At 47.5% G+C, this 26398-nt stretch overlaps 1 protein-coding gene across 1 annotated transcript in view; it reads right to left on the bottom strand.

The window, feature by feature from the left end:
* Trappc10 (trafficking protein particle complex subunit 10) overlaps positions 1 to 25388 on the bottom strand; it is a 65441-nt gene extending 40053 nt beyond the window's left edge. Inside the window, exons 1-3 of the mRNA XM_075979812.1 lie at positions 25178 to 25388; positions 9171 to 9252; positions 4072 to 4207 (exon numbers count right to left, since the gene is read on the bottom strand). Of these exons, the coding sequence (XP_075835927.1) occupies positions 4072 to 4207; positions 9171 to 9252; positions 25178 to 25244 (285 nt within the window). The 5' untranslated portion in view covers positions 25245 to 25388. The remainder of the gene's footprint in view (positions 1 to 4071; positions 4208 to 9170; positions 9253 to 25177) is intronic.
* Between the last annotated feature and the right edge of the window lie 1010 nt (positions 25389 to 26398).

The following is a 26398-nucleotide window of genomic DNA, read 5'->3' as shown; positions in this document are numbered from 1 at the left end:
TTTTTATTTTATGTGATTGAATGGGTGTTTTGCCTGCATGTTTGCCTGTGCACTATATATGTGTCTGGTACTCACAGAGGTCAGAAGAGAGTGTTAGGTCCCCTAGCACTGAAGTTACAGATAGTTATGAGCCACATTGTTGGTGCTGGGATCTGGATGGGCAACCAGTGCTCTTAATTGCTGAACCATCTCTACAGACCCTCCCCTCTCCTTTAACAGTTCCCCCTCACTGTCTCATTCCAGGGCTCTTTGGATTTTCAGCTCTCTTAATACTGATATAGACCCATGCTGATTTTACTGACCCACCAAAAAGCTCTTCTGTTTTTAGGTCCTAGGTTCAAGAAAACTTACCATGATTAAAATTTTTCTTAATCAATAATGAACTAAACAAGACAATTTCAATCAAAACTCCCATGTCTTCTCTCCTCCCCCACTTTCTTTTCCCTCTTCCTGTCTCTTGAACTGCATTTCCAGCTACCGCTGGGTAAAAACTACTCCAAATGGCAACAACTTCTAGTACTACTGTGCCCATAGATGTGCAAACAGAAAATGAGGTTGGGCAGCTGCATGTTTTAAGGTTGGAAGACCCACACTGGGTGGATCTCTAATGGCCTGGGTCCCTCCTCATAGCCTTCTGAGAGCACAAGGTTTCTCACAGCACAGTGACTGGGGTCTGGCCAGCAGATAATATAGACTGCTTTAACAATCACAGCCCAACCAAGCTGAACTAGATGATATATATAAAAGACCCAGCCTCTCAACAGAGAAAAGTCTCTGGGCACACAGAGAAGAATATGCGGAGCAGGGCATACCAGAATAACCATCTTCAGAAAATACATCTTACACACTTGACATACTAAAATGTGTCAGCAAAGGATTACTTCAAAAGAACAGACTATACAATAGGTAAGAAAAGCTTGATTGCCCCATAGCAGACAACAGCTAACAGAGCCAAAGTACCCACAGTGGTGTGTGTACACAGAACATGAAAGGGGGAGACTATTAGGAAATGGTGCCCTGCCAATTTGCTGCCCATTTAGACAAGAAGATTGGATGTCTAGCCCTCAACCTACGTTCCCATCTGCAGAAAGATAGTTTGCAGGAGGATGTCAGCGATCTGAAACATGCCATCACTAGAGCATGTAAAGACAGGCCGCCAGGACACAAGCCACAACACAAGGGGCTCTGCAGCACACGGACAAAGACAACTATTAGGACCCACATTTTACCACCACAATCTGCAAACGGAGTCACAGAGGAAAATGAAGTGACACAAAGCAGAAATAGTATGAACAAGTCTTTGGGAACACAATGCAATCAAATTACCAAAGTTAACTGTTTCTAGAAACTGAGGTCAACCTAGAAAAAGCTAGGTGTGGATGCCCCACACCTTTAATCCTTGCCTCCAGAGACAGAGGCAGGAAGCCTCTGTGAGTTCAAGGCCAGCTTAGTCTACACAGCAACTTTCAGGCCAGCCAGGGTAACACACAGTGAGACTCTGTCTTAAAGAAAAGGAAAGAAAAGAAAGGAGGAAGAGAAGGAAGAGGAGGAGAAGGAGGAGGAGAAGGAGGAAGAGGAGGAGGAGAAGGAAGAGGAAGAGGAAGAGGAGAAGGAAGAGGAAGAGGAAGAAGAAGAACAACAACAACAACAACAACAGGCTATAGAAGAATGAATACAAACAGAAAATTCTTGGTTTGGGGAAGATAGCTCAATGGTATAACACTTGCCTGTAGCATATGAAGCCCAATACCAACCCCTCACAAAAATAACTACCACAATAATAATAATGATGACCATGTCTGAAAAATAAGACACTAAGATGTATTTAAAGTGGCAACCAGAGTAAAGTTTGCAATGTTAAATAAAGATCTGTTATTAATAAAAATTTAAGAATAAAAATTCATACATTTTAGACTAAAAATAAACAGAAGAACAAACTATATAAAAACGAAAGCAGAAATTAATTGGGTAGAAAACAGACTAACAATAAATCAGGCTAAAAAATTGAATTTGTGGATCTCTGACAAACTAATCAAGGAAAGAAAGCATAGACACACAAAGTAAGAACTAAGACCCAGGCACCCAGGTCAGAATAGACCACTTGGTGCAATTCAATGGAAACAATTTAAAACTTAACTAAGATGAGCAACTTCTAAGCAAAGCATAGTCTATCAAAATTAACAAATGGCTGAAACAGACCAATTTCATGGAATCCAGGAAGCTTTCAAGGAAGGTCTCACAGGAAGATACTGCCTCAGTCTCACACACAGAACACCCACACACTGTACAGCCAGCAGCTCCAATGCAACATAAATGGTCTCAGAAAGAGACCATAAACGGAAACTCCCAATTTTTTTATGACTCAAAGATTATATTGAGGGCCTAGAGAGATGGCTCAGAGGTTAAGATCATTTGCTATTCTTCTAGAAGACCCAAGCTGGTTCCCCAGAACCCACATGGCAGCTTACAGCCATCCTTAATTCAATTCCAAGGAACCCAATGCTCTCTTCAGCCCTCTGAGGGCACCAAACATGCATGTGGTACACATACATAAATACATACATACATACAAGCAGGCAAAACAAACACATAAAAATAAATGTATCAGTACTTAAGCCTCATAAAGACAGCACAAACCAGAAGTTACAGAGCAACCTTGTGTGACTAGAGAACAGAGGGCAGAGAGTCCCAAGGACTCCAGTGAGCATTCTCCAGTGTCAGGCTGAGCAGGAGCAACCCAGGTCTGTTTTGATAGGAGAAACACGCCTAGAGCTCCAAGTACTTGTACATACACAGGAAATTGAGGGGAAAGGCCTTTAGGAAAATCAACTTATATTCCTAGTGTAAACTAGTATAAAGTCTTGAGAAAAATGGGAGTAGATGCTGTTTCCTTCACAGAAGCATGTGTCCTAGTCCTACCAACAGAGAGAAGCTAGGGACATCCCAAGAAGGTCAGGCTGAGGCAGAGGTCCCCATGACCTCTCAACAGAGAAACAATTCTACCAGTTAGAACTGAAAAAGTAGAAGGCTCGCTCGCTCTCTCTCTCTCTCTCTCTCTCTCTCTCTCTCTCTCTCTCTCTCTCTCTCCCCACATCACATGATCTGGACTTGGGGTCCAAAAAAGTTATCAATAGGGCTGAGAGATGGCTCAGAGGTTAAGAGGTCCTTCCTTGTTCTTCCAGATGTCCTGAGTTCAATTCCCAGCAACCACATGGTGGCTCACAACCATCTATGATGAGATCTGGTGCCCTCTTCTGGCCTGCAGGGATATATGCACGCAGATGCTGTATACATAATTAACAAATAAATCTTAAAAAAAAAAAAAAAAAAAAAGTTATCAATAAACTAATGCATACAATCAAAGAGGTCACCAAGGTCAATATGAATAAAAATCAACAGGATTCCTACACACAAAAATGAAAACACATGCAATGAAGCCCCACTCACAATCCCAGAAAAAAAGAAAAAGGTAATGCACTTGGGTTGAGATGCATCTCAGTGTTCCACACTGGCCTAGCACATGCTAAGCCCAGGCACAGGCCTCCAGAGTCCTGTTCTATTCAAGTTACAAAACACTGCTGCAGCCTCAAGAGCAGGCTGGAATCCCAGAGGAAATGACTTCTGTATTCACACACTGCTAAGTGCTTATTTTATTACTTAGACCGGAAGAAATAACCCTCAGAACTTCCCCTTAGTTCATGTGCAAGAGAATCCTATCTGAGCTTGTGAATATGCAATTACAAAACACACGTGAAAGCTACAGTGCCAAGCAGAGTAAAGAATGGGGCCTACCAAGTGGAGCAAGTCCTGGTGGGGAAGAAAGAACATGACAACACAAGGTGAACAAGCTCAAGCTCATTAAAACCACAGCTACCAGGGCTCACAGTCAGAACCATGCTATACTCAGGGATTCCCCAGAAAAGCCACAGATAGGTGAAGCAGGAACACAGGGACAATACCACCTGTCTGAGGAACCAGGACAACATAACACCAAGAGAACACAGTCCCATACACCAGATCATGAGGTCACGCTTCCTCTCAGACAGGCTTTCTGCCCCAGCCAGTACTCACGCAGCACTCCGTCCAGTAGATGTGGAGGAAGGGGAAGGTGAGCAGGGCTTTGTTCCCTTCTTTGGGCAGCAGCTCCTCTTTGAACTGAACAAAGTTGGATTCCAGATGAATCATCTTTGGAGCTCGGCCATAGGACCTAAAACAGTTTTTAAAAGTCACTGAGAAAACAACTGAAAAACACAGACAGGAAAGTAAGGCTGTGACAAAACAGGATCATTCATATCTAAGACCTCAAAAACATGCTACTCATGAATAAAAACTGGGCAGAAACCCTGCATGAATGATTACAAACAGCTCTCATGTCAAAGCCCCCTCGTCAGACGGCCTTTCATTTATTCAAGAACACAAGGTACAGTAGCTCAAGGGTTCCCTGAGCAAGGCTGCCCCAAACTTGTGAGAACAGCACTCTCACAGGGACACCTACCCTAGGCTCACTCTAAAAAAGGAAGACAAGTGTCCCAGGTGTCAGAAGTATAGAAAGTTATTTAGCTCTCAAAAACCCTAATGCTTTTATGACCTACTGATATTGCTGCAAAAGAACAGATTTTTGTTTTCTGAGCTCAAATTAAAGAGTGGCACAAGCCTCCCTTTCAACCCAAGGAAGCAGCCAGAGAGACCCATAGGGCACCTGCGGCTCATCGACAAGGTAAGAAGCCCCTGCTGCTTCCCGTGATGCTCTGTGTCTAACAAACGGGGACTGTCTGCATTAACCATGATCGTACTTATATTCATACTTGCGGGCTTCCTATCTGCAAGGTCTCTACTGCCTGTCTTCTCTAAGATTAACCAAATTTCCTTTCCGCATGATTTGTTCTGCTGCCTTCAAAGTTTAAAATCTATTTCCATTCTGCTACTGAACTTCATTTTTACTTCAAAATACTCCAAGCTCCACATATCGCCTGACTTAAATGCACTTTTTCTTCAAAGACGGAAGTTTCCTTGGGATTACTGCTTCTCATCTCCTAACAATCTAGAGACATCCTGCTTCCAGCAGGACTTCTGCCCAAATCCAATAGGCTCCACATGGCTGCCCCAAGGCCTAGCAGCACAGGACCCTGCTGTGGTGGCTACTGTTCACATGCCTGGACATGCGGCCCTAGAGCTCTACACAGAAGAAGCCTCCGGGCATCAACAGAGGTGACCAGGAGTTACTTCCACTCTACAGAGGGAGGAGAGACTCTGAGGCAAGAGTTCCTTGTCTGCACCTCTACCAATCTCCTTCCCAGCTCTGGCTTCTCCCTTCATTCCAAAGTTCCACACTTTGTCACTTGTCACAGACTAGTCTTCTCTGATAAAACAAGATCTAACATTCTATCTCGACTTCTCCAATTGCTTTTCGTCCCCAAAACTATATCCATATCCTACACCTGCTATGCTGTCCCCTTCCTCTATGTCCACACCTGCACCTGCTATGCTGTCCCCTTCTCCTATGTCCACACCTGCACCTGCTATGCCGTCCTCTTCCTCTATGTCCACACCTGCACCTGCTATGCTGTCCTCTTCCTCTATGTCCACATCCTGCACCTGCTATGCCGTCCTCTTCCTCTATGTCCACATCCTGTACCTGCTATGCTGTCCTCTTCCTCTATGTCCACATCCTGCACCTGCTATGCCGTCCTCTTCCTCTATGTCCACACCTGCACCTGCTATGCCGTCCTCTTCCTCTATGTCCACATCCTGCACCTGCTATGGTGTCCCCTTCCTCTACGTCCACATCCTGCACCTGCTATGCCGTCCTCTTCCTCTATGTCCACACCTGCACCTGCTATGCCGTCCTCTTCCTCTATGTCCACACCTGCACCTGCTATGCCGTCCTCTTCCTCTATGTCCACACCTGCACCTGCTATGCCGTCCCCTTCCTCTATGTCCACACCTGCACCTGCTATGCCGTCCCCTTCCTCTATGTCCACACCTGCACCTGCTATGCCGTCCCCTTCCTCTATGTCCATATCCTGTACCTGCTATGCCGTCCCCTTCCTCTATGTCCACATCCTGCACCTGCTATGCCATCCTCTTCCTCTATGTCCACACCTGCACCTGCTATGCTGTCCCCTTCCTCTATGTCCACATCCTGCACCTGCTATGCCGTCCTCTTCCTCTATGTCCACATCCTGCACCTGCTATGCTGTCCTCTTCCTCTATGTCCACACCTGAACCTGCTATGCCGTCCTCTTCCTCTATGTCCACACCTGCACCTGCTATGCTGTCTCCTTCCTCTACGTCCACATCCTGCACCTGCTATGCCGTCCTCTTCCTCTATGTCCACACCTGCACCTGCTATGCCGTCCTCTTCCTCTATGTCCACACCTGCACCTGCTATGCTGTCTCCTTCCTCTACGTCCACATCCTGCACCTGCTATGCTGTCCTCTTCCTCTATGTCCACATCCTGCACCTGCTATGCCGTCCTCTTCCTCTATGTCCACACCTGCACCTGCTATGCCGTCCTCTTCCTCTATGTCCACACCTGCACCTGCTATGCCGTCCCCTTCCTCTATGTCCACACCTGCACCTGCTATGCCGTCCCCTTCCTCTATGTCCATATCCTGTACCTGCTATGCCGTCCCCTTCCTCTATGTCCACATCCTGCACCTGCTATGCCGTCCCCTTCCTCTATGTCCACACCTGCACCTGCTATGCCGTCCCCTTCCTCTATGTCCACACCTGCACCTGCTATGCCGTCCCCTTCCTCTATGTCCACACCTGCACCTGCTATGCCATCCTCTTCCTCTATGTCCACACCTGCACCTGCTATGCTGTCCCCTTCCTCTATGTCCACATCCTGCACCTGCTATGCTGTCCTCTTCCTCTATGTCCACACCTGCACCTGCTATGCCGTCCTCTTCCTCTATGTCCACACCTGCACCTGCTATGCCGTCCTCTTCCTCTATGTCCACACCTGCACCTGCTATGCTGTCTCCTTCCTCTACGTCCACATTCTGCACCTGCTATGCCTTGTCCCTTCCTCTATGTCCACATCCTGCACCTGCTATGCTGTCCTCTTCCTCTATGTCCACATCCTGCACCTGCTATGCCGTCCTCTTCCTCTATGTCCACATCCTGTACCTGCTATGCCGTCCTCTTCCTCTATGTCCACACCTGCACCTGCTATGCTGTCCTCTTCCTCTATGTCCACATCCTGTACCTGCTATGCTGTCCCCTTCCTCTATGTCCACATCCTGCACCTGCTATGCCGTCCTCTTCCTCTATGTCCACATCCTGTACCTGCTATGCCGTCCTCTTCCTCTATGTCCACACCTGCACCTGCTATGCCGTCCTCTTCCTCTATGTCCACATCCTGTACCTGCTATGCCGTCCTCTTCCTCTATGTCCACATCCTGCACCTGCTATGCCGTCCTCTTCCTCTATGTCCACACCTGTACCTGCTATGCCGTCCTCTTCCTCTATGTCCACACCTGCACCTGCTATGCCGTCCTCTTCCTCTATGTCCACACCTGCACCTGCTATGCTGTCTCCTTCCTCTACGTCCACATTCTGCACCTGCTATGCCTTGTCCCTTCCTCTATGTCCACATCCTGCACCTGCTATGCTGTCCCCTCTTTCTCTGCTGCTGCTCTTATGAGTCCTTCAAAGCCTCCATGTAGAGACTTAGTTTCCTGGTGCTGAGACAGCCTTTTATGAAGCAGCATGTATAATGTCCCCATTTCAGAAATGACATAAGGAACAAGCTCAGACTTAAGGAGTCAAAGGCTCTCATTAGAAGCCATCCCACCTTCTCAGAATTCCTGGCCTCCAGAACCACAAGTCAAATAGATTTCTGTTCATATACATAACTCAGCTCATAATGCTGTTTAAAAGCCCTGTCCCTGTGAATAATTGCTAGTTAGTCCTTTACACTCATCCACTGGGACTCGAGGAAAGGGAAGAAATAGAGAACACATTTCTTCTTGTGTCTTCAGGAGGTTTAGTAATGTACTTACCTGACATCCTTTACAGATCACATCATTTCTTCAGGGACTAACCACCCCCTTCCCAACGTCAATCTGCTCAACTGCTTTCTTTCCTTAACAGCATCAGACCTTTTCAAATGTTGAATGATTTTCTCTAAGAGCACTCTCCCAGCACTGTGCACTTGTTCCGTTGTTAGTGGCTAAATGAAACACCAAACTCAATCACAAAAATACTAGACACTCCCTAGACAGCCAGGGTAAGACACCCGCTTTATCACACTAATCTTTTGTTTTAGTTGGGCAAAGCGGGTAGTCGCAAAGAAGACGCACATAAGAGTCAATAGCATACCCACAGGAAACTTAAAATGCTCTAACTAAAATCAGGTCACCTGGACTAGCCAGTCAAAATCCACACATTTTCTACAAGTGTCCTAGCTTACCAGGACAATTTCCTAATCAATGATTTTTGTCTGGTCAAATCACTAGGCCACACACTCCCATCCTCCAACCCCTTCCCCCCCACACACACAGGAGAAACAGGGCAACTAGAGGACTAAGTTACTTAACTAGCTTTGACCTGCCTCTGCCTTCTCTTCTATTTTTTATCTAATTTTCAAGCAATGCCTTTCTCTATGGTTTCTCATCCTTAAGAACAGTATGAGGACAGCTGTGGGGACACACACCTGTAATCTCAGCACCTGGGAGACACGCAGGAGGATTGGTCTGCATAGTGAGCTCCAGACCAGCCAAAATTACAGAGTGAGAATGTGGAGAGGGGGAAAAAAGAGGCTAGGGCACCAAGGCACCCAGGTGGAGAGAGATTCTGGTGATGCAGCGGTAGCCCACACCTTTTACCTGCAGGGCGATGCTAAGAATACAGTTTCCTCTGTAAACACCCTACACTTTTCAGGTACTGATGAGCTAGGGGAAAGAAATCAGTCGTCATTTCTACAGAATAGATCTCTAACTCAAAGAACTGTCATCCAATGTCTAAAACAATAGCTCCCATCCACGACAAGTGGGCTAGACAGGCCAGCTATCCCAAGTACTCAAGCGTCTCAGACAGAAGGATCAGTCAGGACACTGCTCTATCCTGTGGCCTGCACTTCACAGCACAGGCGTTTACTGTCTCACTTGCTCACTCGAGCACCTGAACCCCAAGAAGAATCCAGCCCAAACAGACACCATACCTTCTCCATTCCATTGGTTCTCTTGGAAGCTGCTGAGAAAGTGTCGGATAAATAGAGGTAAATAAATTCTGATCTCCAGCACCTACAACAGGAACAAAGTAAAATCCAGTTATGTCATTTTAAGATAAATACAGAAGAAATATGCTTTAAAGTTTACAATGCTGATATTCTTAGGCTATTTTATATTCAGTAGAGTGGATGGAAAAGCAAGGTTTTTTTGTTCCTAAATTTAAGCAACTTCTTTCAGGAACCTAGCACTTAACACACACTGTGAACAGGGCCCCTCACGGAGCCTCCACAAGGCAAAGAATGAAGTTTGCCTTGGAAGCAGCCTGGCCCAGCCTCCTTGGCTCTGTGGTCACTGCTTTATAAGACCACAAAGGAGCCGAAAACGCCACACAAGCAAAGGAGGCTGAGAAGTAAAGAGACCCTTCCGTCCCAACACAGTCACTCAGAGCTAACAGCACTGAAACACAGCGACTCCATGTGATCACACCCATGGGGGCATCCCCAACTAAGAAGAGGAAATGCCCATGATCCCAACTCAAACTGGGTACTTAATCTGTGATCCCCTGACACTGGTGAAATTGGAGGTGAGCAGGTAGGGGCATAAGTTTGGCCTGGGAAGTTACATATAAATATGTCTGATTTCACACTGGCACTCAGCAGCCTGCATCCTAATTTAACAGAACTTAAAAGTTCATTTGGCTCTCCTGAAATGACAACATGACCATAACATACACAAACTAAAAAGGAATTGTTTACTAAGGACAACTAAACTGTTATACCCAGGGTCCACTTTACGAGAAAGCACTCCCCTAACTGCCTTTATTGATTTTAAAGAGGAGATGGGGAATTGATGTGAGCCATTAGCACAGTTTCTTATTTTGCCATCATGAGCCGAAAGCAGATCCTGAAGATTCCACTGCAGCGTCAACTCTCTGGGGAGAGAACTGGTGCATCTGGGCACCTGCGAGTGCCGGCCAGTGTGGCGCTGGAGGGCTGGCTGCCTGCTCCTGACTAGCAGCACACGCCTGCATTTTGTGCTTCCTGTGCCTGTGCAGCACGAGACAGGAAAGGGAAAGGACAGCTCCCCAGCAGGGCCAGCAAGGCCAGGGTGTGGCTACACGCACCACCACCACCACCACCACCACCACCACCAAGCGAGACCTGGCAGGAGCCATTACAGTCTGCTGTGGTTTTTATCCTGTTCATTTACTTGCTAGTCATCTCTCTCAGAAATCAGTAAAGAAACCCCCAAGTCATTCTCCACAGGAAACCACTCCACAGAAAGGCCTGTAAGGGCAACCTGCAGAACAACCCTTCCTGCATTCTGTAACTGACTAGCCTTTAGCTGTTTCCTGTTTGAGTGTTAGGGGCCATGCACCTGCCTCAGCTGCCACACTGTAGGATTTAACTTGCGTTAACACCTGGCTTCCACTCCTATCAGGAAATGAGTTTTGTCTTCCAAGATCGCAATGTCTCTGATGTCTGAACTGCAGCACCTCAGAATAGAGCCTCGATGAATGACTGGGTCTTTGGAATTGATAATTCAGCTGGAACTAAGTCTTAAGGGGGCAGGTCCTAAACCCAACCTAACAGTGTCCTGATGAGAAGAAAGTATATAAGCTCAGGGAGCCACCAGGGATGTGAGCAAAGGAAATGGCACTGATGAGGCAGGGAGAGGGGGCCTGGAGCCCAGCCCGGCACCATTTATCCTGAACTTGTGGTCTTTCGAGTAGCCCTCACTTATCAAAGCCTCACTTTGATAAGAAGAGTAAAGTCTTCTGAGCCACTGAAGCCATAAATGAATAAGAATATAAATACAGGGCTGAAGAGATGGTTCGGTCTGCAAAGTGCTTGTCCCACAAACATGAGGACCAGAGTTCTGTCCCTAAGAGTCACGTTAGAAAGCTATCATGGGGGCACATGTTTATAATCCACCCTGGAAACAGACGGACCCTGAGGCTTACTGGCCACCCAGTCCTCTAGGCCATGAGGTGAGTTTACAGGAAGGTGAGAGACTCTGTCTCAAATAACAAGATGAATGGCTCCTGAGCAATGACACCTGAGGTTGACCTCTGACCTTAATGCACAGAGGTGCACACTTACCCACACACACACCTGTACACACAAAAAGAATATGAAGTCAAGCCACCGTAAGTATCTCAGATCACACAGCCATTACTATTACTATAGTCATAAGTATTTGTATCAGTGTTACAGCAGAGAAAGGTGCTTTCCCCAATGCCTGACAGAGAGTGCTGACATTTTCAGAAGAATTTAATCTCCACTCACAGGGAGGAGATTAAACGAGCAACATTTCTTCCTAGATTCCTGAAGCAGCTCACTAGAGAAGGGAGTGTCTCTAAATCATGAGAGCCTGGCTCAGAACAACTTCCTCTGAGCAGCAGGCTGTAACAGGCAGGCCAGCTGCTCCTAAAACTGTTCCTGATGCACAGCTTCCAAGTACCCTACCCAGAAACCTCTGTTCTACCATCCTGACTCAAAAGGCTATGAAAAGGGCCACCTCCAACCCATTGATTAGGAGGCCTTCCAGATTACCGCGAAAAGGTCATGTGAAACACTGCCATGAGCAAAGGTCTCCTTCCCTGTGGACCCCAGTGCTCGGAGCTGACTAGTAAGAGAGTCAAGAAGATAGGTTAGGCCGTCTACAAATCACAGTACCAGAGAACTTGGACCACAATGAGGACCCTAAAAGACACATACATGGATCTAATCTACATGGGAAGTAGAAAAAAGACAAGATCTCCTGAGTAAATTGGGAGCATGGGGATCATGGGAGACGGTTGAAGGGGAGGGGAGAGGCAGGGAGGGGAGCAAAGAAAAATGTAGAGCTCAATAAAAAAAATCAATAAAAAATGAATTATTAAAAAAAGTTGGATAAAAACTAAAAAAAAAAAAAAAGCTAGGTTAGGGAGTCATACAGAGACCTGACTGGTGAAACACCCAGTTACAGGGGTATGTTGGGCCACCTAGACTGAAGTCCCTCTAAGCACAATGGAGCCAGACTAAAGGGTAGACACAGAAGTCCTCAAACATTCAGTTAGAGTAAGGAGTGGCATGAGATGGCTGTGCCCTGTGCAAGGGTGGGCACCGCCTCAGTGTGCTGCTTGGACCACCAACAGCCCTGAGGCTCAGAGCAGAAAATTGCCCACAGGAGAGCCAGAGCTGAGACTTCTACTGATACAAACTACACCTGAGGCTTCCCCAAGAGCACATGTTCATGCCTTGCCCAGGCAAATTAAAACTCTGGACATTCAGAGAAGAGGAGGGCTAATTACCCTTGGGTGGGGCCAGAGAGTGCTAGGAGCACAACCAACAGCACCTCTTCTCATCAAACTAGGTGCCCTATGACCCAGGCAACAGCAGAACACTCTGGATGGGGTTCCCAAACAGCAGAAAGCACATCTCAGAGTTCTGAAGCCAAGGCCCAAGAAGAGAGGCACTGTTTGATTAGGGCTTCCAATCCTCCTTGTCAGTGTCCTCTGGCGGTGGAAGGGGTGAGGAGGTCGTGGGCGCTTTGACAAGAGAACTAGTAATCTTTGTAGGGATCTGGTCCAGCACACCTGAAACTTCAAGTCGGCCTGTGAAGGAGGGCCACTGTATAGACAGGAACTGCAGTGGGGGAGGGAGGGTGCTTCCCAACAGGCCACAGTCAAGTAGCTGTTAAGGGTCAAAAAGTGCTCTTCTAGGTCAGCACTTTGACCTGGGAGACCTGTGTTAGGAGGAAGATCTTCAGTGCTCGCAGACACTGTCCCTCAGTAAAACCTGAGCAACAGGGGCCAAGCCATGGACAGCCAAACCACTGTTTCAAGAGGGGATTGTCCTAGCCGGGCGGTGGTGGCGCACGCCTTTAATCCCAGCACTCGGGACGCAGGCAGATCTCTGTGAGTTCGAGGCCAGCCTGGTCAACAAGAGCTAGTTCCAGGACAGGAACCAAAAGCTACAGAGAAACCCTGTCTCGAAAAATCAAAAAAAAAAAAAAAAAAAAGAGGGGATTGTCCTGGCTCTCACCAGCCACATCTATTTTGAAAGTTAGATGAGCTCCAGGGACCACTCTGCTCCACAGCACTCACAGTGGGGAGCAAGGACAGACTTTAGCTAAGCCAGGGCTGGACAAGTATGCATGACTGGAGGCACTCGGCCAGGGCTAAGACTCACGTTACCAAAGAATCCTGCCACCAAGGTAGGAAACACAAGAGTGAGACTAAACTAAGATGATCCTCCAAGAAAGACCCTAGGGTTCCGTTTCTGAACAAAAGAGTCAAAAGAAATGCACACTCTACCTAATACATGCTGTCTATACACCTTCAGATAGCTGTTTTCTACACACTGTCGCAGAGTGAACAAGATCTGCAGCCCAAATACAGGCAGCTCCCACATGGCCAGAACATCTATCTCTCTGGACGGCCAATCTTTGAGCCTAAGCATGTATGTTCTTGATCCGACAGCCAACACACATTAATCTCCTGAACAGCATTTGCTAAGACAGACCTTCAGATGGACAGTAAAACACCCAAGGACACAGGCTGGAAAGTTACCTCAGCCTGTTCTCAACTACTAGGGAATTTGCTGTAACACACAATGTCAACACTATAATAAAAAAAAAAAGTCACTAATAAAAACTTCACACTGGAAGCTGTCATAGGGAAATCTAGTACTAAACATATAACCTGACCCCAATGGTCCTTCAATGACCTGTCCCTTCGTCATTGGCTGTCACTATGCCTGTCCCATCTAGCCTTCCTCCTGGTCCCTACTCTGGTCCATGCATTCATCCACACAGGCATGTTGCATACATGCACATGCTCATGCACACACTCATGCACAGGCACACACAGACGTAACAGTGAGCATTCCCACACGAGGACTTTTCCCCTGTTCTACTCTATGCGACAATAGTTCCCTCAGTAGGAGTGATGAGAGGGAACACAGGATGGTGCCTTTGCGGCCACAAGCTTTATGCTGTGGAGTTTTGCAGAAAAGGAAATGTGACTGACACATGAATACCAGTCTCAAGACACAGGTGCCAAGGTCCTTTTCTGTATATGCCAGCATCACTTAACTAAGGAGACAGCAGTCACCTTCAACAACTCACAGAGCCCAGGCTAATCTGGAAGCTGAAGAATCTCAAAAGGAAAAGATTGCATAACTGCGTCACAACATAAGATCACAAAAAGCCCTAGTCAATGGTAGCTTTTTAACATAACTTTATTTATTGTTATTACGCGTATGTGCACTCACATACACATGCATTATGTGAGCATGTGAGCACATATGCCACAACAACATGTGCAGGTCAAAGGACAATTTTCTCTTCTGCAGCCTTCAAAAGGTTCTGGAAATTGAACTCGGGTCATCAGGCTTACATAGTAAGCGCCTTTACCTGAGAAGCCATCTCAAGGGCTCCAGTTCGTAGATTCGTTTTTTGATTTTTTGACTTTTTTTTGAGACAGGATTTCTTTGTATAGTCTTAGCTGTCCTGGAACTTAACTTTGTAGGCCAGGCTGGCCTTGAACTCACAGAGATCCGCCTGCCTCTGCTTCCCAAGTGCTGAGATTAAAAGCGTGCACCACCAGCGCTGGGCTAGCTGGTAGGTTTCTGTCAAAGCAAACAGGAACACTGTGGCCACCTGGGTGAGTGCTGTATGTTAAGAAGAGCCCTGCCTTGGACGAAGGGTTCCTTGTTTCTTTTCTCATGTTCTCCCCTCATCACCCTAAAGCCTTTGTTCAAAAACAACCTTCTCAATGGGGTTTAACTGCAGCTTCAGCACTGCACAATGAAGAAAGAAAATAACCTGGCAAATCCAGCAATGGGGCATAGCACCTGGCATGGCCAGAAACAAGACAGACATGGGCACAGTGGAGCTCCTCAGGCTGGGCCCACACTCCAGGTACAGCACAGTACAAGGCACACTGAGGGAAAAGCAGAGGTGTAGAAACCAGTGGAGTCGGCAATATCTCACCTGAGAGAGGGAAATAAAAATGTTCACATTCTATTTTAGATTATATGTTTAAAAAAAATGATGGGGGGCTGGAGAGATGGCTCAGTGGTTAAGAGCACCGGCTGCTCTTCCAGAGGTCCTGAGTTCAATTCCCAGCAACCACATGGTGGCTCACAACCAACTGTAATGAGATCTGGTGCCCTCCTCTGGCGTGCGGGCATACATGGAGGCAGAATGTTGTGTACATAATAAATAAATAAATCTTAAAAAAAAAGATACTTTAAAAAAATGATGGGGGAGCATTGCACATGGGCCATGTGTCTATGTGGAGGTTAGGGGACAGGAGTCAGTCCTTTCCTCCACTATGTGGGTCTGAGGGATGAAACTTCAGCAAGTGACTTTACCTACTGAGACATTTCATCAAGCTTACTATTTTATATAGTAAGAGAAACCATTTCATAAAACTGCATTAGGATACTTAGGTGAAGGAGATGCCAAAGTAGAGAGCAGAATTCAGTTATCCCTTAGATCTGAGAGACTTGCCCCAAATCCCAATGGATACGGAACTCCACCAATGCTCAAGTCCCTAACATAAGGCGGCACAGCACCTGCACGGAACCTACACACACTGTTCCACACACTATAAATAGCTCTAATGTAAATGCTGTGTAAGCCTCAGTATACTGATTACATATAGTGTCATAAGTTGAGTTACAGATACAGGGGGAGAGTTCCCCCCAGAAAGAAAGAATGTATAGAAGATAGAATAGTTGAGTAAATAAAGCCTTGTTGTATTGAATTTTAACTCCAACAATCTTGAAAATACAAAAAGACCCCACCGAATACACCTAGTAATGAGCGTCCAAGTCAAGATAAGCTTGTAGACTGCATTTCTATTAAAAGGAAACAAGGTTCCTTGGATGATGGTGGCTGCAGATCGGAGGCAGGAAGCACACTGATGCAGCAGCAGCAACAGCAAGTGGCCAAACACACCAAGGATGCTCATGATACTGGAAGAGCTAACTGTCACTAAGGAGAACAGTGAGCCAGGTGGTGAAGGCACATGCCTTTAATCCCAGCACTCAGTGGGCAGAGACAAGCGGATCTTTTGAGTTTGAGGTCAACCTGGTCTACAAGAGCTAGTTCCAGAACAGCCAGGGCTGTTATACACAGAAACCCTGTCTCAAACATTCCCCCGCTCAATAGAAAGAGAGAGAGAGAGAGAGAGAGAGAGAGAGAGAGAGAGAGAGAGAGAGAGAACAGTAGGGCAGCTCTGAAGACACTTTTGTGAAGGGCATACCAAGTACTATAAATAGGCATGTATAAATGCTTTTTAACTCAAGTATTCCTACTAATAAATGAGGAAAAACCACTCAAATTAGAATCTCACCATTTTACAGTCTTTAGGAATTAGTGGAAAGACAATAAGACATCGTGTACCTGCTGATGGAGGAACACACCACCAATAATGAGACAATCTTGCAAAAGCAAAACAAAAAGGAATAAAATGTTGAGCTCCTAGCTACAGCTACTAAAACAGTGAGACTTCTGAAGGACAGCTGCAATAGGGCTGCAAAAATACTGGAAGCAGAAGGAAGAGGGGAGCAGAGGTTCTAAGAGAATTAACTTACTTAAAAACTTCATTTAGGAAGCTGGAAGATGGTTTTGCAGTTAAAAGCACTGTTTAGATCTTCCACAGGACCTGGGTTCAAATCTCAGCACCCACAAAAGCTAAACAACTTTCTGTAACTCCAGTTCCAGGGGATCTGATGCCCTCTTCTGGCCTCTGCTACACTGCACAAATGCAGTACACAGGCAAAAGACCCATGCACATAAAATAAAACAATTTTTTTAAAAAAGACCTTTATTTGAATACTAATCCAAATTATGTTTTTAGAAAAGTTAAGGCACACAGGAGGCCAGGTATGGTAGTGTACAACTGTTACTATCCCAGCACTCAGAGACAGAGGCTATAGGATCACGAGTTTGAAGCCAGGCCGGGCCACATGGCAAACATCTGTCTCAATGGACACAGTGAGTTAAAATTCACGAGCTCATATTTTTAAAAAATGCTTTAAGTGCAAATTTTGTAGCTATGTTTTTAAAAGCTTGTATCTTTGAAGATTATTTTTATTATTTTACAAATTGTGCGTGTGAGTGTATACACACACACACACACGTATGCGGGGAGTGTGTGACTGTAGAATCCAGAAGATGGTGTTAGGACCCCTGGAGATGGAGTTACGGGCAGTTGTGAACTGTAAGTGGGTTCTCTCTTAACCACTGAGTGATCTTCCCAGCCCCTCTAAAAGGGTCTGCAGCTCTGACAAAGCCACCGTCATCTTAACCAAAGAGAAGTGGAGACCCACATCTGTGTGCCTCCACTCTCAGATCTGTGTGCCTTCTACAAAGAGGGAAAGGTCCTCACTGCTTTCAAGGGAAGTCATGTTATCAGTAAGACCCCTAACCCATTTCAGATAAAAAGGGCCAAGGGGCTCCTAAGTCTCTGAGAAACTCCTAAGGAGTCTGGACTGACCATAACAAAGAGGTTAATTTAGGGCTACCAACATGATCTTAGATACCCAACAGGAAAGCCCAGCAAAGAGTAATGTAATTAGCAATATCCCAAAGCAAATTTCTACCAGCACTGCCCAGATTCTCAGCCCGACCTGGGTAAGCCAGGGTCTGGCACGTCTAAAAGTTTACAAAGCATCGTTCAGGTGATCACTCCAGCCAATGTAAAAGACTCTACCGACTTGTCAGGACCCTGTTCATCGGTACAGGTTAAAATCCTGTCTCCCACAAAACACAGGAGAGGCAGGAGAGCCTATTCAAGTGGTAATCAATTAAGGACCTGCACTTTCTCTTCAAGAGACCCCACAGAAGCCTGCTCGGATCCCTCTACATGCCCTTCATGTACAGAACACCCTAACCCCTTTGGAGCAGCCATGGCCTCCATCTTTCTGGGTACTATAGCCCACTTCTCATAAGCCTCCTAGATGAGACAATGCAAACCTTCTACCAAAATTATGCCAAGTACGGTTCCCTTTTCATGGCCTGCCAGGAACTCCTGCCAAGTAATCAACTACAGACAGGGCCGAGCATGCAGCACCCTTGCTCAGCTCAAAGAAGCTACTAAAGAAGAGACTTCCAACCAACCCCCCAAGATTGGGCAGAGCATGGCCGTGTGAAAGGAAGGCCATGATGGAGAGATCAAAAGGAGGAACGTGTCCCCAATGCAAGCCTGGTCTGCAGCTCCATTCCACCCACACTGAGGAAGAGTGAATGGTTCACCAAACACATCGGAAGCAATCCTATACCACAGAGCTGCTCCATCTGCATGGGGGAGATTGCATACACAGTGGTTTGCCCTAACCAACAACAACCAATCAGGACTATCCTCGTTTACATGTGGGAATTACATGCCAGGAAACTGCAGCCTAACCAAAATGTAGTCCACGCTCACTGAAGAGGGACTCTTCAACAGCCCGTCATCTCACACAAGGTGTCCTACATCCACCACCGCTCTCTCCATGTGCGATATCAGCAGCTCTCAACCCGGGGTCGCGACCCCTTCGGGAGTCACGCATCAGGTATCCTGCACATCAGATATTTACATTATGACTCATAACAGCAGCAAAATTACACTTATGAAGTAGCAGCAAAATAATTTTACCACAACACGAGGAACTGTATTGAAGGATCACAGCATTAGGAAAGCTGAGAACCACTATTCTAAAGAACATGGGTTCTTCTAACAAAAGAGGAGCCAGGGAGATGATTCAGGGGATAAAGTGCCATGTCTGGCCGGACATGGTCAAAGGTGGCTGTGGTTGTTTGTAGGGTCTGCAACTCTAGCACTGACAGAAGGAAGGTGATGGGGGACAAACAGATCCCTGGAACACGTCTGTCAGTCCATCTAACCAGTCAGTGAGTACAGAGTTCTGAAGAGACCTGCTCTCAAAAGACAGGGTACAGAAGACACCCAATATCAACATCAATCTCTCTCCTCCTCACACATGCACACACACATGTACATGCACACACACAAAAGGAAAAATCGACAGTAAGAGAAGATACCTTCAAATATGTAACTGATAAAAAGGTGCATTATCGGGAAAATAAAATTGAATAACAATTCAAAACAAACATTTCACTACGGGCTGTAGTGTGGGGCACTCATCATCTGGAGACTGAGGCAAGAAGAGCTCCAGTTCCAGGCCAACCTGGACTACACAGTAACACAGTGAGACTGTCTCAAAACAAACAGAGAGAGAGGAATCTTCCACTACAGGGAGAAGGCAGACAACAGGCTGTCAGTGAGGATGTGGGAAGCTGCACAGTGCCAAGGATGTTAAACAGTATAACCACTTTGGGAAGGAGCTGGCACTTTCCTAAAAAGCTAAACATAAGCTCACCATGTGACGCAGCCATTCTCCTAGAATCCTCTATGAAATAAAAACGCAAGTCCACACAAAGACCTGAAGCAGGACTACAAGAGCCAAAGTATAGAAACAATCCAAAAGTCCACCAACTAGTGACCAAATAAATGGGAGGCAGACTGGTCACATGGTGGCTCCCTGTTCAGCCATCGGTGGAAGGAACTGCTGACGGCAGAACAAACTAATGCACAATGTCTCTCCAAGATGCCAAACACAGAGTGCATGTTGTGATCTTGCAGATGACTGGAGTGACAACTGCATCTTCTGAGGCCTCTTCTAAAAGCCAGGTGGCTCCCCCAGCACAAGGCCAGCCTGTGACCAAGAGGCCTCGGTTTGGCTGTGATGTTAATTGTGCACTGACTTGCAATGAAGAAAACTTACCCAAACACAGTTGCCGCTAGCTTTCAAACGTGCCCCTAGCATACCGGTTAGGTTTGCTTTACTGGATTAACATGTATTCCCCTACTTAAAAGTCCAAACAGAATGGGCAAGTTCAGTTTACCTAAGAACAAGCCAAGTAGTCTCTGAGAGTTTTCTCTACAGCTTTTAGTGCAGAGGAAGAGAACATTACGGCATCAGAAACGTACCTCATGGAAGCGTGAAGAGATACCCACAGGATGTTCCCTGAGAGAACACGCACTCGCTTATTTCATCTGCCACACAAACAGACTCAGCACCCAGCACTTGCCAAATGCTATTCAAGGTGCCAAGAACACAGCAGTGAAATAGATCAAGCCCCCTAGTCATGAAGCTTTACACTCTAGCCTGATTCAGTGTGAAGAGAAACAATAAGCAAAGACAAAAACAAATATTTCTCTTAGGAGCTCTGTGCCAAGAAAAATGGGTGACGTCAGTGGGATCCCAAACACAAGTGAGGTATGATAGGCAAAGCAGGCCTAGGGGTCAGTGACATTTGAGCAGGTACCACAAGGCAGGCAAGGAACTAGTGTGTCCCCAGAAGCTGGGAGAAGAGGGAGGCAGAGAATCAGAGAGTGCCACAGAGACCACTAGGCCAGAGGCAGGGGCAGACTCTACAGCTCCAGGCAGCCTCAGAGGCTAGCTGGGGAGGGGTGGGGCTCTTGAGAGGCCTTGGAAGGTTCTTCGGTTTCTTTTGGTTTTCATGGTGCTAGGGTAGAGTCCTAAGCAAGCAGACACCACTGAGCCATAGCTTAGCCTTGGGAAAGGGGGTGTGATAGCAGCAGGCCTGAGCTGGGGAGCTGAGTGTTATGCCTTCTCTGCAAGGTGGAGTGGATACAGGAAGGCCACTGCAGGAATCCCACAGACAGAAAGAAGGGCCCACTATAAAGGTAAGAAAGGTGACTGGATCCTAGACTTACTTCAAACACAGTAAAATATTTGCTGAGACTGAATCAGTCACGAGAGGGGGAAAGTCAAAGCCATCAATCTGCAACTTAAAAACAAATGCTCTCTTAGACCACGTTCTGTGACTAGGGGAGCAGCTTGTGAGCAGACATAGACAGGTGTGACCTGGATAGAACAGGCAAGAAAAGGTGGGACACAGAAGAACACTTAGAGGAGGCTAGGGGGCACAGAAAGGTGCCAGGGAGTCCTTCAGCCTGCAGTCTCTCACCCCACCCCCTGCAGGTGGGGCACAGAGCTCACCCTGTGATGCCCCAGGAAACCTCACTCACACTACTAAACCATGTCATTCACAGGAAGACACTATCTGCCAACAAAGAACTTTGCTAGTACAACAGCCTTTCTGTGACTGCCAGGACAGACGGAGGGAAGGTCTTACTAAATACAATAACCAGATGACACTCTGTGACATTCAAGACACTGAGACCTGAAAAAGTTTAGGGATCTCTTCCTGGCTAGTTTCTTTTACATACACTGATTCCTCTAACTTCATGTCAACCTAACTGTCCATTTCACTGCTGAGGTTCTCCAAAATAAAAATGGCCAAATGGCCTGGAAAACACAAGAACTCCTAACCAGCATGGGTGGACGGCAGGCAAGCCTACACAGCCAGGTTTGCTAAAGCAACCCTGTAATCTCAAAAGTTACTTGAAAGGCTGAGGCAGGACTATTCCAAATTTAAGACTAGTCTGGGTATCTTAGGAAGTCTCAAAACGTAAAGACAGGACTGGATATACAGCTCCACAGCTAAGCACTTGCTGGGCTCCTGTGAGAGCCTGGGTTCTAATCCCACCACTGGGGAGGCAGGGCAGGTGATTATATGGTTTCCTCTTCTTGCCTGCCATACCTGCAGAACCCCTCTGCTCCCACCCACACCTATATTTACTTTTTTTTTTTTTTGAGACAAGGTTTATCTATGTAGCCCTGGCTATCCTGGAACTCACTCTATAAACCAGGCTGGCCTCAAACTCAGAGATCGTTTGCCTCTGCCTCCTGGTGCTGGGATTAAAGGTGTGTGCCGTCACTGCTATGTTTACTAATTTTAAGAAAAACACACTTCACAGTTACTTTGTTTTGTACTTTCAGACTGGGTAGGAAATCCAAATTTATTAACTCTCACCTCCAGGGGAAAGTCCAACTCCAACCAGGTACAAAACACAGCAGACTCGCTGGTCTCTGCTGCCTTCTTTCTCCTTTCAAAACTACAGCACTAGACCTGTCCCTGGTGAGCTGCTATCTCTTAGATGTTTCATGTCCCAAGGTGAACACATGTGCTGCACCACGGAGGAAAGCTACAGACAGTGGGACATCAACTGTCTCTGCTGCATGAGCACACGGGTCTCCCCTAACAGATCTTGGGTCGGGAGTCTGTCTTTCTTTCTGAAACAAAGAAACCTAGTTTTGGTTTTTTTTTTTTTTGGGGGGGGGGACTAAGCTGAAACTTAACATGTAAACCACTGGACCGGCTGGATTTCAGTATCACTGAGCATGTTTCATGATGAATAATCTATGGTAGCATCTAATCATTCTGATGAGGTGATTCACTGGGCTGCCCAGCTGGCACCCTGCACATTCCACACAGGGCACAAACAGACCCTCTGTGGACGGGGTCTCTCCTCCACAGCCCATAAGGCAGGACATTAAGAATCTTCCAATTATGGTTAAAAAACGGCTTTGTAGCCTCAAAACATTAACTCAGCAATATTTTCAAACAACAATCTCTTCTGTTTTGCCCTAACCTTTTGAGAACTTTCCATTCTTCCCATGCCCACAGTCTAGCAGATTCACTGTCCAAAGAAAAAGGCAAGGAGGACAGCTCAGCTCATAACATGCTTGCCGGGGAAGCGTGAGAATCCAGGCTTGGGTCCTAAAAATCCATGTGAAAAGCAAGCCACAGTGACAAGCTTGTGACCCCAGCAATGGGGAGGTGGCTACAGGTATTATTCCTACAGCTCGCTAGTCGGCAGACTAACTGGAGAGCCCCAGGTCCCAGAGAGAGACCCTGTATAAAAACAAGCCAAGGTAGAAAGTTCTGGTGGGCCAACTCCTGAGACTGATCTCTGTTCTCCACAGGTAATGAATTCGTACATCCACGAACATACACAAAAAGATAAACATGAACTCTGCTTTCATCTTCAAATGAACAGACTGGCTGGGTTCAAGGAGATCTAAAGTAAGAACTTTTTGAATAAGATGAAACATTGTCTGGTGAGCAAACACGAAGAGAATTGTAATGTGCAGCATTGAAGTGTTGTTAAGAGTGAACTGGCCTGTGGGTAGACGTCTGACCTGCTTTTACTGCTTCTCCTTCAAAGCATAAAAAGATAAAGAAGGAATGAAGTGGAACCAGGGTGAGTGCTCGCCAAAGCTCCAGTCCCAGGAACATAAAAATGGCATCGAGTGTACACTGTCAAATCAGGTTTTCCAAGTGAGAGAAAGAAAGAAAGAGGAAGAAAGAAAGAAAGAAAGAAAGAAAGAAAGAAAGAAAGAAAGAAAGGTTTTACTTTAAAGAGATTGTTTTTACCTTTCTCTGAAATCACTTTGTTTTCTGAAACTCCAATGAAGAGTTGTACCTTCCAAAACGGGGACACCATCCGCACACTTTCTTACGATGCTACCTCAAAGCCATGGCATTCCCCACCAACATCCCAAACTCCAACAGGCCTACAGGAAGGCACACTGCACGCTACCACTGTCCCACACACAGGAAGGTAAGAAAGGGAATATCACACATTTCCAAGCACTAACAGAGTAATGAATCCCTCCCCTTTAGTCACAGCAGATACCTCAGAGCATGGAGCTTTACCTTCAGAAGGGTACTGATAAATGCTTCTGAGGGTTGGAATGCCTATGCTCAAAGTTAAGGGCGGGAAATACAACCAGGTGCGTGGACAGTGCTCCAGGCAGTAAGTGCTTATCCGTGATTCCTACTGTGCATAGCACTTGGGGGAAGTTCTCAGTACCTGGAACACATTGGACCCAAGCATGAATCGGGTGCAACTTCCCTGAGGGGACCAGGGAGCACCTGGGCAGGGTGGGGAGCCTCCAGACCAGATCTGCCATATCTGTCCACCTGCCTTCCCATGAAGTCTGGCACGGCTTTCTTTCAGCTGCCAAGCATTCTGGAGGGGAAGGAGGGGGAGTGGAGAGAGCTACTGCTGAACTATGCAAGCTTCCCAACTCTAAGGGAGACACATCCACTTCCCTGAGAAAGTTCACCTAGAGACAAAGCAGTGAAAGTCTTTAACTATGAAATGTCTGGGAGGCTACAGGAGGGGGCTGGGAGGAGTATGCCCATTCCTCCAAGGGCCCAAAGAAGAGAGCAGAGCAGGGTGTGCTGGGGACCTGGGGAATCCCGGGACCTAGCACCAGGTTTTGCAAAGAGCGTTTCCTGTTTAGAAAAAGTACCTTCATAAGGTCACATACACGCTGAACTTCCAACAGGCAAATATCACACCTGTGATATCTGAGAGACTATACCTACACCTGTACTTTGAGAGACAACACTGCAAGCCATCAAAACGTCAACTAACATGTCAACACTTCCCATGAGTTCATGGTTTGCAAACCTACTCAATTCTTAAGTCATGCGTTAAAAATGGGAAGAATTTTCTTTTTCTGTAGCAGAGAAACAATCCCTCTGCGCGGGCACGTATGCACGCACGCAGGTATGTGTGTATTGAGAGAAGGGACAAGTGCACAAGGATGTGTGTGTGTGTGTGTGTATTAAGTGGGAGAAAGAACAAGAGCAGAAGAGGGTGTGTGTGTGTGTGTGTGTGTGTGTGTGTGTGTGTGTATTAAGTGAGAGAAAGAACAAGTGCAGAAGGGGCTGTCCGAGCGGGAACTCGCTAGTAGAGCAGCCCTGCCGTCTCAGGAAAGAGCCTGCAGGCACAGGAAGATTCGACCGGCCAGAGCTGGGTGCCACCGGCCACTCCGGTTACTTGAGGAAGAGCACCTGCGCGCTACGGAGAGCAGGGGCCTGCCCACCGGGGCTGCGGTCAGTGCGCAGCTCAGCCCGCAAAAGAGCCGACCCGCGGGGAAGGCCGGCCCGGTCCTGAACCAGTAGCTCTGACAGTACCGAGCAGCACCCATTGCTCGGCACCGGCTGCACAGCGGGTCGAAGGTCACCGGTGGAAAGGTCGGAGATCAACTGTGTCAGCCTAGGTGGGAGCTGCCCCGCCCAGCCGCGCCCCCCCGACCCGGTCGGCCGCACTTACAGGTGACGATGGGCTTGTTCTCCATGGTGTAGACCACCGGCGGCTGTGGCTCCTCAGGGGCGTCCATGAGCGTCCGGCGTCACCGGCCCGGCCCCCCGCCCCCCATGGGTACCCGAGGCCGCGCGGGGCCCGCTGAGCCCGCGCCTTCGCGCTGCCGGCCCCAGGCAGCTCCTAGCCGGCCGCCCGCCGCCGCCGGCCGCGTCCACTTCCGGCCCCGGCGCCGCCGCGTGACCACTTCCGGGGCGCGCGCCTCAAAGGGGCGGGCCCCGCCGCCGCCTGCCCTCCCACGGAAAAGGCCGCGTGCCGGGCGGGCGGAGCGAGGCGAGGTTGCTGCTGCTGTTGCAGGGCAGGAGACGGCTCTGTCTCGAGGCTCGGGCAGTCCCGAGGGCTGCGGGAGACAGCGGGTAGTGCACCTGCCTGCGCTCCGGGACCCGTGCTTGTCACCTGCCCAGGCTCCGGGACCCTTGGACCCTTGGTTGACTTCGTCTTACCTCCCTATATTGGATGAACCTCATCCTCGCTCCTATCCGTGGGCCTCCACTGCCACTCCTTGCGGGATTCCCGCTATACCCCAAGAGAGCTTCCTACTTTCCGGCCTCTGCAGGATGCCTCAAAAAAATCCATCAAAACCTTGGATCGGTTTTTACCTCTGGACGAGCTCAGCTGCGCTGTGCCAAACTGAGTCCCTGCACGCTTGTTAACACTGATTTGCCAAGTGTGCTAACTCAAAGCAACGGAGATTGAAAGCGTTCCCACCCACCCGCTACAGCTCAAAATCCTTTGTGTGCACCATCCCCTTGCAGGCCAACTTCCCACTGTCCTTTCTTACAGTTTGTTTCCTCGTAGAGTCAACACTCAGTACTCTTTCCCTTGGCTCGCCAAATGTAGGGCTATGCTCTTCCCGGGCCCCACCTTCGCCAGCCCTGACCACCCATATCTGGTACTACTTTGAAGTCACAGGGTGTTGGGAATGCCGCAAAAACCAAATCTTACTTGGAACTGCGTAAAAATAAAGCAGATAGACCTATGGGAGCTTTCGCAGATAGAATTCAGTGTGCACATGGAATGTCTGAGCATGCGTGTTGGTGTGGACTTCGGGCAACTGATTAGGGCAGTCGTCGCTGGCAGAGGGGTCCAGAGACTGCAAAAGCTCCCAAGGTGGTGGCCCTTGTTCAGTTAAGCGTGTGTAGGATGACGGTGCAAAGACACAACTCGCCCCTC

The sequence above is a fragment of the Microtus pennsylvanicus genome, chromosome 7, assembly GCF_037038515.1.
Source record: "Microtus pennsylvanicus isolate mMicPen1 chromosome 7, mMicPen1.hap1, whole genome shotgun sequence".
NCBI lineage: Eukaryota > Metazoa > Chordata > Mammalia > Rodentia > Cricetidae > Microtus > Microtus pennsylvanicus.
Note: the sequence above shows the minus strand (reverse complement) of the source record. Positions and strands in the feature narration are given on the sequence as shown.